General features: G+C 42.5%; 1 protein-coding gene across 7 annotated transcripts in view; it reads left to right on the top strand.

Moving 5' to 3' along the window:
• Nucleotides 1–2,585: 2,585 nt before the first annotated feature.
• The window catches only part of ZNF583 (zinc finger protein 583), a 36,224-nt gene continuing 25,846 nt past the window's right edge, over nt 2,586–12,963 (top strand). The window contains exons 1-3 of one of the 7 annotated variants that reach the window (XM_075993279.1): nt 2,586–2,958; nt 6,377–6,436; nt 12,743–12,869. In XM_075993279.1, the coding sequence (XP_075849394.1) occupies nt 6,428–6,436; nt 12,743–12,869 (136 nt within the window). In that variant the 5' untranslated portion in view covers nt 2,586–2,958; nt 6,377–6,427. Of the gene's footprint in view, nt 3,048–3,940; nt 5,802–6,357; nt 6,437–11,188; nt 12,870–12,963 lie in introns of those variants that run through there. The other 6 variants (XM_012748870.3, XM_012748891.3, XM_012748825.3 and 3 more) reach the window with 6 other exon arrangements.

Genomic DNA, 12,963 nt, shown 5'->3' with positions numbered 1-12,963 from the left:
GGCTGACTAATATGAACATCTGGGTTGTTTCCACTCTGGCTAGTATGAATAATGCTGCAGTGGACATTTATGTACTAGTTTTTGCATGTATGTATGTTTTCATTTTTTTAAGATATAAACCTAGAACTGGGATTGCTGGGCTATGTGGTAACTCTGTTATGGGCTCCATATGTTGAAGTCCCAACCCCAGTACATCAGAATGAGAATGTAATCATATTTGGAAATTAGGTCTTTAATGGGGTAATTAAGTTTAAATGGGGCTGTTGGTTGTAGGACCCTAATCCAATGTCACTGGTATCCTTATAAGAGGTGAGGACACCAGGGATGTGTGGGCATAGAAGGATGATCATATGAAGAGGCAAAGAGAAAACAAGCCAAGGAGAGAGGCCTCAGGAGAAACCAAAGCTGCCAACATCTTGACCTTGGACTTCCAACCTCCAGAACTGTGAGAAAATAAGTTACTGTTAAGACACTGAATCTGTGACATTTTATTATGGCAGACCTAGAAAATCAACACACTCCATGTTTAACATTTTGAGGAAATTCTGGAATGTTTTCCAAAGCAGCTACACCATTTTACATTCCCACCAGCAATGCATAAGGGTTAAAATTTCTTCACATCCTCATCAACAGTTGTTATCTGACTTTTTGATTCCAGCCATCATAGTGGGTATGAAGTGGTACGCCACTGTGGTTTTGATTTGCCTTTCCCAAATGACTAACAATGTTGAACACATTTTCAAATGCTTACAAACCAATTATACATATTTCTTTGGAGAAATGTCCATTCAAACTCTTTGCCCGCTTAAACAATTGTATTTGTGTTTTTATTAGTGGGTTCTAAGTGTTCTTTACATGTTCTGGATACAAGTTGTTAAAACTCATTTTTGACAAGTACAAAAGCAACTCAATGGAGGAAGTATAGACTTTTCAACAAATAGTCTTGGAACAACTGGACATTCATAGCCAAAAAAATTTTTTAAAAAAATAGGACAAAAGAAATTTAACCTAAACCTCACAACTCATATAAATCTTAACTCAAAATGGATTATAGACTTAAATTTGCTTCAATACTAATCCATGAAAAGTTAAATATATTGCATCTTCCTTTGTGGCAATCGAGGGCAAAATGTTGCCTTCTCTCTTTGAGGATTCCTTATTTTATCTCTATTACTCAAGATTTTGTACTTAGATAAATACATTAAACTTGGATATGCTAGGCAGACGTCTGTCTGCTGATTACCCATGTGGGTAGGATGAATGTGGTTTTTATGCAAATCAAAGTAAACTTTGATTCACTTAGTGACTATTGCCAATCTTTGTAGAGGGTTCTGCCAAAAGAAGAAGCTTAAGAGATAATGGCTGAAAATGAAAAATATCACCACCTAGCTTCTTCAGGCTAGAGAGGCCCACTCTCTTCATGCATTTGTGAAATGTGGAAAAGGCTGCAAAACTTGGAAGTTTATTGATGTTATACCTTACATAAGATTTGTGAACTAAAAATAAAATCCTAAGGCCCCTGCTGCCTGAACAGACCCCTCTGCCAAGGGGGTCCCAGAGAAACCTTAAAACTGAGTTCCCAGTCATGATGAGATGTGAAGTCAGGCACATCATTTTACCCCTCCCTCACTAACTGACATCAGGCTTTATTTCCTAAGGATGAGATCAGCATTCTTTCCTGATAAAAGACCACCAACCATGAAATGGTTTTAACACTCTACAGAAGATGCCAGAGAGATTTTTTGTGTTTCACTTTTTTTTTTTTTTTTTGAGACAGGGTCTCACTCTATTGCCCAGGCTGTAGTGTAGCGACCTCATCATAGCTCACTGCAGCCTCAAACTGCTGGACTCAAGCGATCCTCCCATCTCTGCCTCCCAAAGTGCTGGGATCATAGGCATGCGCCACCTTGCTGGGCTTACTTTTTTTTTTTTTTGAGACAGAGTCTCACTCTGTTGCCTTGGCTAGAGTGCTCTCTCTGGCGGCAGCCTAGCTCAAAGCAACCTCAAACTCCTGGGCTCAAGCAATCCTCCTGCCTCAGCCTCCCGAGTAGCTGGGACTACAGGCATGCGCCACCATGCCCGCCTCATTTTTTCTGTATATTTTTAGCTGTCCAATTTCTTTCTATTTTTAGTAGAGACGGGGTCTGCTCTTGCTAGGCTGGTCTCGAACTCCTGAGCTCAAATGATCCACCTGCCTCAGCCTCCCAGAGTGCTAGGATTACGGGCGTGCCCGGCCTACATTTTTTAAAACCATATGTAACAATACGTATTCCCAATATGTACCGGTATGTTTATTTTTTATTGAATTCCTCCCGCATTAGAATGTCAGCTCCGTGAGGATGGGGATATTTGCTTGTTCACTGCCGTGTCCCCAGAGCCTACAACAGTGCCCAACACAGTAGGCAGTCAATAAATGGCAAAAGAAAGGTTAAGGCGGAGAAAGAACAAACAGAAAGGCAGCCAGCTTTAACCGCACACCCCGCTCCCGTGGGCTCCGGCCTGCTCGGCTTCCCAGCTCTGGTCCTACAGCCCGGCGGGTACTCTGAGCCGGGACCAGCCACTGCGCGTGCGCGCCTCAGCCCCGCCCACCAAGAGCTGCGCCTGCGCAGTCCCAGCCGGCGCTGAGAGGCCGCGGCGGGTCCGGTGGCTGGGCGGATGGTGGAACAGACGGCCTCGGAAGGCTCAGCTGGTCCAGATTCTGGTTCACAAGGGCCTCGGGGTGGAGGGGAGCTGCAGAGAAGACTCGCAACCGAGCGGCGTGTCCGACTGCCGGTCCGCGCTCCGGGGAGCAGTCCCGGGATCCTCTGCGGCACGCCGGCCCGGACTCGGTTTCCCAGCGGCCCCTGCTGCCTGCGCGAGCGCCGCGGCGCCTTTGTGAGCGCGGCCGGCGCCCAGAGACGGCCCGGCCCGGCCCGGCCCGCGACCGCGCGAGGGGTCGCCGCCGGCAGGGAGGCGGCGGTGAGGAGTGCAGTCGCGGGCGCGCGCCCGGGCGGGCCTGCCGGGACGGACCTGGCGCCGGGAGCGGCCATGCCACCGCGTGTGAGACCGTGCGTGAGAACGCGTGTCGGGCGAGAGACCGGGTGGAGTATGCGTGTCGGGCGAGAGACCGTGTGGAGAACGCGTGTCGGGCGAGAGACCGTGTGGAGAACGCGTGTCGGGCGAGAGACCGTGCGTGAGAATGCGTGTCGGGCGAGAGACCGTGTGGAGAACGCGTGTCGGGCGAGAGACCGTGTGGAGAACGCGTGTCGGGCGAGAGACCGTGTGGAGAACGCGTGTCGGGCGAGAGACCGTGTGGAGAACGCGTGTCTGGCGAGAGACCGTGTGGAGTATGCGTGTCGGGCGAGAGACCGTGTGGAGAACGCGTGTCGGGCGAGAGACCGTGCGTGAGAATGCGTGTCGGGCGAGAGACCGTGTGGAGAACGCGTGTCGGGCGAGAGACCGTGCGTGAGAATGCGTGTCGGGCGAGAGACCGTGTGGAGAACGCGTGTCGGGCGAGAGACCGTGTGGAGAACGCGTGTCGGGCGAGAGACCGTGTGGAGAACGCGTGTCGGGCGAGAGACCGTGTGGAGAACGCGTGTCTGGCGAGAGACCGTGTGGAGAATGCGTGTCGGGCGAGAGACCGTGCGCCAGAATGCGTGTCGGGCGAGAGACCGTGTGGAGAATGCGTGTCGGGCGAGAGACCGTGCGTGAGAACGCGTGTCGGGCGAGAGACCGTGTGGAGAATGCGTGTCGGGCGAGATACCGGGTGGAGTATGCGTGTGGGGAGAGAGACCGTGTGGAGAACGAGTGTCGGGCGAGAGACCGTGTGGAGAACGCGTGTCGGGCGAGAGACCGTGTGGAGAATGCGTGTCGGGCGAGAGACCGTGCGCCAGAATGCGAGTCGGGCGAGAGACCGTGTGGAGAATGCGTATCGGGCGAGAGACCGAGAGACCGTGTGGAGAATGCGTATCGGGCGAGAGGCCGTGCGGAGAATGCGTATCGGGCGAGAGACCGTGTGGAGAATGCGTGTCGGGCGAGAGACCGTGTGGAGAACGCCTGTCGGGCGAGAGACCGTGCGTGAGAATGCGTGTCGGGCGAGAGACCGTGTGGAGAACGCGTGTCGGGCGAGAGGCCGTGTGGAGAATGCGTGTCGGGCGAGAGGCCGTGTGGAGAATGCGTGTCGGGCGAGAGGCCGTGTGGAGAATGCGTGTCGGGCGAGAGGCCGTGTGGAGAACGCGTGTGGGGCAGAGACCGTGCATGAGAATGTGTGTCACAGTGAGAGACCGTGTGTGAGAATGTGTATCATGGTGAGAGACCGTGCCTCGGAATGTGAGGGAGACTGTCTCCCTGTCAGACTGACCATTTGAAGCTGTGTTTGAGAATAGGTGACAGTGTTAGAACTGTATCACTGTGTGTAGACCGTGGGAGACTGTGTGTGAACAGTATGACAGACTATGTTATTGTGTGTAAGACCTGTGTGTGTGAGACTGTTCGACAGTGTGTGAGAGTATATGACAGTGTGGGTGACTGTGTGAACTATGTTTGGATTGTATGAGGCTATGAGACAGTGTGAGACCATGTCACGGTGTGTGTGTGTGAACAGTATGTGACTGTTGGTGTGGGACTGTGTGACAGTGTGTGAGATTGTTTAACTGTATGGGGCTGTATGTGACTGTGTGAATAGTTTGTGATGTGAGACTTTATTTGACAGTGTTTGAGAATGCACTTGATGGTGAGTGGGAGAATGAGTGTGACTATGAAGCTGACAGTGTGTATGATTATGTGAGATTGCATAACTTAACGCTGTGTCATCCTGACTATGACAGGGTGACCCAGAGTGCCCTTTTATGACCCCTTGTGAGTGGAGGGTGGGCTATAGCATGGGGCCATGAGCACAGGCTGCCCGGGAAGTGCCAGAGTGAAGGATTGTGTGGTTTGTCTGTCTGGCTTGTGGGGTGGGTGGGAGGCTGTGTTCTGCTTGAGGAGGCCAATGGGCTCTGTGGTTTAGGAGACTGCTGTTGTGGGGGAGAGACAGAGAGATTGAGATGAAGAGGAAAAGATGGAGATGGGGAGAAGAGAAGAGGGGAAGAGAGCCGGAAAAAGACCAGAGAGCTGGAGAGGGAGAAACTGAGAGAGAAGCCCCAGCATTACGCCTGGAAAGCAGACTGGGTTGCTGGGCCTTAGCCCTCTCCAGTGTACAGGGAAGGTCTTTCCATTCCTCTCTTAGTCTCTTGGGCATGTGAGGAATTGAAGAGGAAAAAGGAAAGGGAGACCCACTATATGTTCTTAATGAAAATAAGTGATTGATGATTAAAATGTATTTGGCACAAAGAATGTGCCAAGCACTATGCTAAATGCTTTATTTGGATCATTTCAGGATGCTCCCAACATTTAATAGAGAATAGTTACCATTTCACTGGTAAGGAAACACATTTGGAGTGGTTACCTAACTTGCCAAAGGTTGCATAGTTAGTGAGTGGTGATGGAGCAGGTGTTTGAGCTCAGGCGTTCTAATCCCTAACCTAGTAGTTCTTACCATTAAGTTATGCTGCTTCTTAATTAATGGCTTTATTTTTCAAGGCATTGAAGTATAGTGGAAAAGAACTCGTGATTTAAAGGTTCTGATGACTGTCATACATAGCCTGCCCATCCTTCCCCTCCTTTTCCTCCCTCTTTCTCTCTTTCCAAGGAAATCGCTAAGAAGAAAAGTCAAGAGATTGGTTTTCAGGTGAAGTTTGTCATTGCCAGGACCAGAAGCTGGTGTCCTGACTCTTTGGTCCAGTGTCCTCCAGACCACATGGCCCCTCTGATATCTACTCTGTGTAAAGATGCTTTCTCTGAGGCATTCAATTTGTAGTTTTATCTCATCCTTGCAGAAATGGGAGGGTACATATTTCCTTTCAACATCATTATCTGGTGGAAAGACTAAAAAAATCAAACCTGAAATTAAAAAAAAAAAAGGTCAGACCTGGTTTCCATTTTGGCTCAATTCTCACTTTGGAAAATTTCATTAATGAACAGCCTTCATTTGTAAAAGGTGAAAGAATCCCTACTTGGTAATGTCATTCTGTAATTGTTATTGTTTATAAATGAGGAATAACTTATGCATAGAAAATATTCTTAAGAAATACATTTTCTTAATTTTCATAAAGAAAATGGTTTTCTTAAGAGCTAAAGCACATAGGGAAAAGAATCGTAAATTTAGATGTGAATGACTTGTTCAGTGACCCTTCTAATCTACTTATGTGGTATAGGGAGAATGGGAAAGAAAAGGAAAGGAGGGTTTCTAGGCAGGTGATGCTGGGAGCTGCAGAGCAGGGCATTTTATGTTATTATTTGGTTTTGTTTTTTTTTTCCTTCTTCAATTTACTTTCTCAGGATACTACTCTTTCCTCAGAAAGGAACCTGAAGGAGGAGGACAGAAGAACCATCATAAATTCTTAAAGCCATGTCTAAGGTAAGGAAGCATTTCTTGTCTCTTCCTTGATACTCAACTGATATTTCAGGTGATGTGAACATTTTGCTATTCTTAAAATTCCCCAGCCTAACAAAGTTCCATTCATCCATTGACTTACTTGCTCTTTATGTCCTCCTCTTCAGTAAAAGAATGTCCCAGAAAGCCCGGCTATCTTCCTTTTTTCCCACAGGAAGTGTTTTCATCTTCTTTCAAGAAATAGTTCAGTACCTTCCATGGGTTCAGTGTTAGGAACTCTCGACAGGTAAAAATACACTCATTGGTGGGATATGCAAGCCTTCATTGTGGTAACTTGATTCATTGAGGTCAAGGTCTATGTTCAGATGTAAATGCTAGCATGGAGCTTTTCTGTAGACCTGGGTTTGAAAGGAAGGCAAGACAGGCAGGAAGTCTTAGTCATAGAATATGGCAAGGTCTCTTGCTCAACTTAAGGTGATTTTGAGGAATGGGATGTGTTGGGTCTTGTGTACTAAAGTGTGGGTCAGCTATGGTAGGGCATTCTGTGGGCTTTGAATAGTAGGATTCCATGGGAATAATGAGGTCCTCTTTTAGGGACATGTTAAGTTAGTAGCAAGCCACAGTTATGATATTCTAGGTTATGCACTTAAGATTAGTAGAATTAATATAGCAAAATAGCAGAACACTTTTTGAAAAAAGAGAGTAATGAGGAGCAGAATCTACATTTTTTTAAAAAGCTACATCAGTCTGTAATAATGAAAACAGTAAATGGTGTGGAGTGGGAGCCTGAAGAAACATGAAAAGATAAGCATATAATGTTGAGAAACAAATGTACGTATAAGAATTCCATAAGAATGGAAAATGTCTATTCATTCACTAAACATGAAGTTATTACGGACTGTGTTTTATGTGCTGTGGTAAGTAACAATAGACACTGTCTTTGTCTTCATAGAATTGAGTGTCTACTAGTTTGCTTATTATATGATAATGTACTGATACTATTTTAAACAAGCTGCGAAGGAATAGATTATTCATTTAGAAAAAATAATTTTCCTCATATTTTCCTTAGAAGAAAATACATAGAGGTTAAATTTATTCTCCAGGTTATATATAAAAATAAAGCCATATAAACTGCTAGATAAAAATATAGAGAATAGGCCGGGCGCGGTGGCTCACGCCTGTAATCCTAGCTCTCTGGGAGGCCGAGGCGGGTGGATTGCTCGAGGTCAGGAGTTCGAAACCAGCCTGAGCAAGAGCGAGACCCCGTCTCTACTATAAATAGAAAGAAATTAATTGGCCAACTAATATATATATATACAAAAAAAAATTAGCTGGGCATGGTGTAGTCCCAGCTACTTGGGAGGCTGAGGCAGGAGGATTGCTTGAGCCAGGAGTTTGAGGTTGCTGTGAGCTAGGCTGATGCCACGGCACTCACTCTAGCCTGGGCAATAAAGTGAGACTCTGTCTCAAAAACAAAAAAACAAAAAACAAAAAAAACAAAATATAGAGAATGGTTGTAAAGAGGAAGATGCTGGAGTTAACTAGTGTGGCACTGTCCAATAGAACTTACTGTGATGGTTGACGATAGAAATGTTCTATATCTGCACTGTCTTACTTATTTCAGTAGTCACTAACCATCCATGGCTGTGGAGACTTGTATGTGCTGGTGTGACTAAGGAACTGAATTGTTAATGTTAGTTAATTTAAATGTAAATAGCCAGCTATTACACTGTATAGCACAGACCTAGGCTTTTAAAATGTAAAGTGAGAATTAGCTGGGTTGTGGTGGCACATGCCCATAGTCCCAGCTACTCAGGAGCCTGAGGAATAGGGATCACTTGAGCCCAGGAGTTTGAAGTTGCAGTAAGCTATGATGATGCCACCACACTGTAATCCAGGCAACAAAGCAAGACCCTGTTTCCAAAAAAAAAAAAAAAAAAGATATATCCAGGAAGGAAATTGTGGATTATCTTGTCCAAGTTACTCGTTTTAAAAATGAGGAAAAAGAGGCCAAGGGAGGAGTTAGTGACTGCGTCAGATGTAAAAAGTTGTAATATAAATTGAGAGCCAGTAACATAGATGTTGAGTGATGATTCGAAGAGAGTGGTAGAAAATGAATGAGGATACTTTGAAGAGACTGTGATGTGGCCCATTCTCTGTGGCAGGGGAGTCACTGCCCAGAACTGTCATTGGCTTCCCAATCTTACTTGGAGTAAAATTCAACGTCTTTACCATGGCCTATAAGGCCCTACGTGTTTCAGTTCCTGACTACCCCAGACCTCATTTTCTACAAGTCTTTACCTTTCTCAACTCCAGTTATGCTGGTGAACTTGCTGTTCCTCAAACTAGCCAAGCTCCTTCCTGTCTCTGAACTTTTGCATTTGCTCCTCTCTTTTGTGAAATTCGTTTCCCACTACATGTTGGTATGCCTTGCTGTCCCACTTCAGTCAGATTATTGTTCAAATATTACCCCTTAATTTAGGCTTACTTTGACCATCTTATCTACAATTAATACCCCTGTCATTCTTAATCACCTTTTACCCTCTTTAATTTTTTGTCACAGTATTTAACACTACCTGACACTGTATGACCTTATGTTTAATGTCTTTCTCCTCTGTTAGAGTTTTAACTTCACAAGGCAGGGACTTTGTTTTTTTTCCTTTGTCTTCCTGACTCTTAGAATAGTGCCTGGTGGGTAGTAGACAGTCAATATTTGGCAGATAAATATATGAATGAACAAAGAAATGAATTCCTCATCTGTGAGTGAGATCAGGACAGAAGGAGCAAGCCACCTCTTCTTTTCTGCCCCTGAATTGGTAATGGAAGAAGGAAAAAAATTGAGGGTATAATGTATAAAATAGATAGAGCCTATGAGCTTACGCTGTTTCTAGGACCCCACCCCAGAATTCCTGAATCATAGTCTCTGGTGGAGGGGCCCAAGAAAACATTTTTATTGAATTTCCCAGGATGATTTTAGTGCTCATCTTTTGGGAATGTCTGCTTCTAAAGATTATATTCAAAGTATGCTTCTTGTAAACAGCATATACTTCATTGGTTTTTAAAAATCTAGACTGATAATCTTGGTCTTTAAATTAGTTTTTAGTACATTTTCATTTAATATAATTATTTATAGATGTGTCTTAAGCCTACTATATTTCTATTTGTTTTCCATTTATTCTACCTGCTCTCTGTTCCTTTATTTCTCCTTTTTTGCCTTTGGTTAAATCAGGTATTTTCCTTTATTATCTTATTAATTTTACATAATTTTTATTGTTCTTTCAGTGGCTACTCTAAGATAATATGCATTCATTACTCATTATGTAATAATCTTTCTTGCTTCTGTAATCTTCCTCTTGTATTAGTATTCTTACCACTTCCTGAACAGGATAAGACATAGTGATTTAACTCCAAGATATTCTTACTATTATATTTAGTCTATAGTTAACTGTTTGGGGACTTTTAATTTCTTCCTGTGTTTCTTTGCTTCCATTTTCCTTCCATTTCCTTTAGTTTCCTTCTACCTGAAGAACTCCTGTTAGGATTTTCTTTGGTACACGTCAGTACTTTACTCCCAGTCTAAATTATTTTTTCATGAATTCCTGTTCTTGCTGGGTCAAAATACTGTGATTTAAAAATTTTTCTAAGGGTAAGTAAGTTTGGGAAATCATGGTTTCATTGGAGAGGAGAATATATAGAAATTTAAGAAAATAATTAAAGACCTTTGCAGAATCATGGTGAAAAATAAAGATTCACCTAACTGAAAATAAGCACGGGGTTATCAACTAAGAGATGTCATATATATATACCGTGTAATTTTATCCAGCCAACAAAAGTGATGTTACAGGTAAGTGAATATATATACACATAATCATAGACATATCTGTATATGGAAACACTTGGACAAATATATACTAACTTAATTGTGATTGCTTCTAGGAGGTAGGGTTACATAGAGGGGTAGGCGTGGAGGTAGAAGATTTCTAATTCTTTAACTTAAAAAGGAAAAAGGTCACTGAGGGTAGAAATACTGCTCATTATTTTCTAATTTTCTTTAATGATGACAAAATCATATGTATATTTTTATCAAATCAAAATAAATATTAAAATATTCAAAAGGTATTCAGCTCTCATTGGCTGAAAGGAAAATGTCAGACATTCAAAACCTGGAATCCATTAGTTCATGTGTGCAGCTGAAAAATGTCTTTTAAGAGCTTTACCTAGCAGTCTGCTTCATTCCTGGGATCCTGGAAGCCATTGCCAAACTAGACATTAACCTTCAGTTGCTGGATTTTGGGGAAATCTGGTGTAGCCACTAGCAGGTGTAGTAGCTATTTACCAGCCAGTGGGGGTATTTCAATATTTAACAAATCGGTACAGCTGTTAAGGTGTATATTATTGAATACTATCTGTATGTCAGCCTTGCTCTGTGACATACCAAAGCTAAGGAGCATTTACCATACCACACAGCAAGCCCTGGTCAAGTCTAGACCATATTTATCTTGGTAGGAAGAACATCTATTTTGAATTTTTTGGGAACAAATGAAGTCTTGTTCCATGTTATCATAAAGATACTTAATTGGATATGCAGTAGTAGTATTTGAAAACTGTATTATAACATTTTATTTTATTTTATTTTATTTTATTTTTTGAGACAGAGCCTCGCTTTGTTGCCTAGGCTAGAGCAAGTGCCGTGGCATCAGTCTAGCTCACAGCAACCTCAAACTCCTGGGCTCAAGCAATCCTACTGCCTCAGCCTCCCAAGTAGCTGGGACTACAGGCATGCACCACTATGCCCGGCTAATTTTTTCTATATATATATTAGTTGGCCAATTAATGTCTTTCTATTTATAGTAGAGATGGCGTCTTGCTCTTGCTCAGGCTGGTTACGAACTCCAGACGTCGAGCAATCTGCCTGCCTCAGCCTCCCAGAGTGCTAGGATTACGGGCGTGAGCCACCACGCCCGGCCCTGTATTATAACATTTTAAAAACTCTCTTGCTCGTTAGACATGCACAATTGTGTATGTTCCTCTAATGAGAGCTATATTTTTTGATACATTTTATCATCAGTCTTTGAAATGTTCACTAATTAATAGCACTTAAAATTAGTGTTGTCTCTCAGGTAGCATAATAAATTACCAACTGTCTTTGAAACTTAGTGGGATTATCAAGAGCTGTTAGATAAACTTTTATTACCCCTTACACAGTGAGTCTCAGGACAATTTTTAATAGCAAAGGAAATGCATCCCAAACTCAAATAACTTTTATTGAACCTCTTTGATCTCTTTTTACTGGGTGTTGGTTTTATGGATTCAGAAATTTATTTTAATTTACCCTGTCTCAGATTTAGAAGGCAAAGGCTTTGATCAACTTCATTTTCTGTATGCAAAGTTCTTTTTGATTCAGATATCTTTTGAAACCTAAATCCTGCTGTTAATTTAAACCATATATCTTCCATTCATTTAAAACCATCTACAGAGAAGGAGTTTGTGTAAAATAAATGTTTAATATGCAGAAAACAAAAGACTCAGGTTGGAATTGTGGGATGTATAATGAAATGGAACATAAAATATGTAATATTCATTATAAAGTATGTAACATATATGGTGTCATTAGTGACATGACATTCATCCCTTTGACAGTTGGTTGGCAAGTATTGCCTTTGCTACCAAGCACAAATTCAGTGGCATACCTTCATATATAAGATGATCTGTCACTCAACTTCCTGATTATTCTCTGTTATTGCATATTTTTGTAAGTTACTATAAAACATGTTTATTGTTTCTATTACATATATATTTAATTTTAGAAAATCTGTGTTATAAGCACCAAATATATTTTTATATAACCATATTAATGTCCATGGAACATTGACCATTCTATTGTACACAGTTTGGAAAAATGCCAGCTTAGACCCTGTATATCTTATAAGGCTTAACTCATGGGTTGTCTCCTCCTTGAAGCTCTGTTGTGTTCTGGTTTCCTCATATTGAGAAATGCTCTGGAATTTATTATGAATAACATATTTTATAGTTGATTGTTTAAAGTGTTCTGTTATTGTCCAATTTTGTGTATGTGTTATAAATCTTTTCTATATCAGTAGAATTATCTCTGAAATTGTATACTTTACATGACAGAATATCAAAACTAAACCAAGAGAACTTATTTAACAATTACTAGACATGCATTACTCAGAATCCAAGATACTGCCAGAAAATTTTGCTGTTTGCAATATATTTCTCTTTAAAAGTATAGACAATTTAACTCTTTAACCTAGGCTTATGTGAGGGCATGAACACTAATAGAGCAAGAATGTGTTTATGTCATTTCAGAATTTGGTGACATTTGGGGATGTGGCTGTAAATTTCTCTCAAGAGGAGTGGGAATGGCTCAACCCTGCTCAGAGGAATTTGTACAGGAAGGTGATGTTGGAGAACTATAAGAGCCTGGTTTCACTGGGTAAGGAGGTCTCTCCATAATTCAGAATGTGCACACAGGACTGCGTTCTAGTGTAATGTTCAGGAAGCATCTGATGTGCTTTACTAAATTTCTC

Source organism: Microcebus murinus, chromosome 16 (assembly GCF_040939455.1).
Source record: "Microcebus murinus isolate Inina chromosome 16, M.murinus_Inina_mat1.0, whole genome shotgun sequence".
Lineage (NCBI taxonomy): Eukaryota > Metazoa > Chordata > Mammalia > Primates > Cheirogaleidae > Microcebus > Microcebus murinus.
This window is presented reverse-complemented; position numbering and strand designations above follow the sequence as displayed.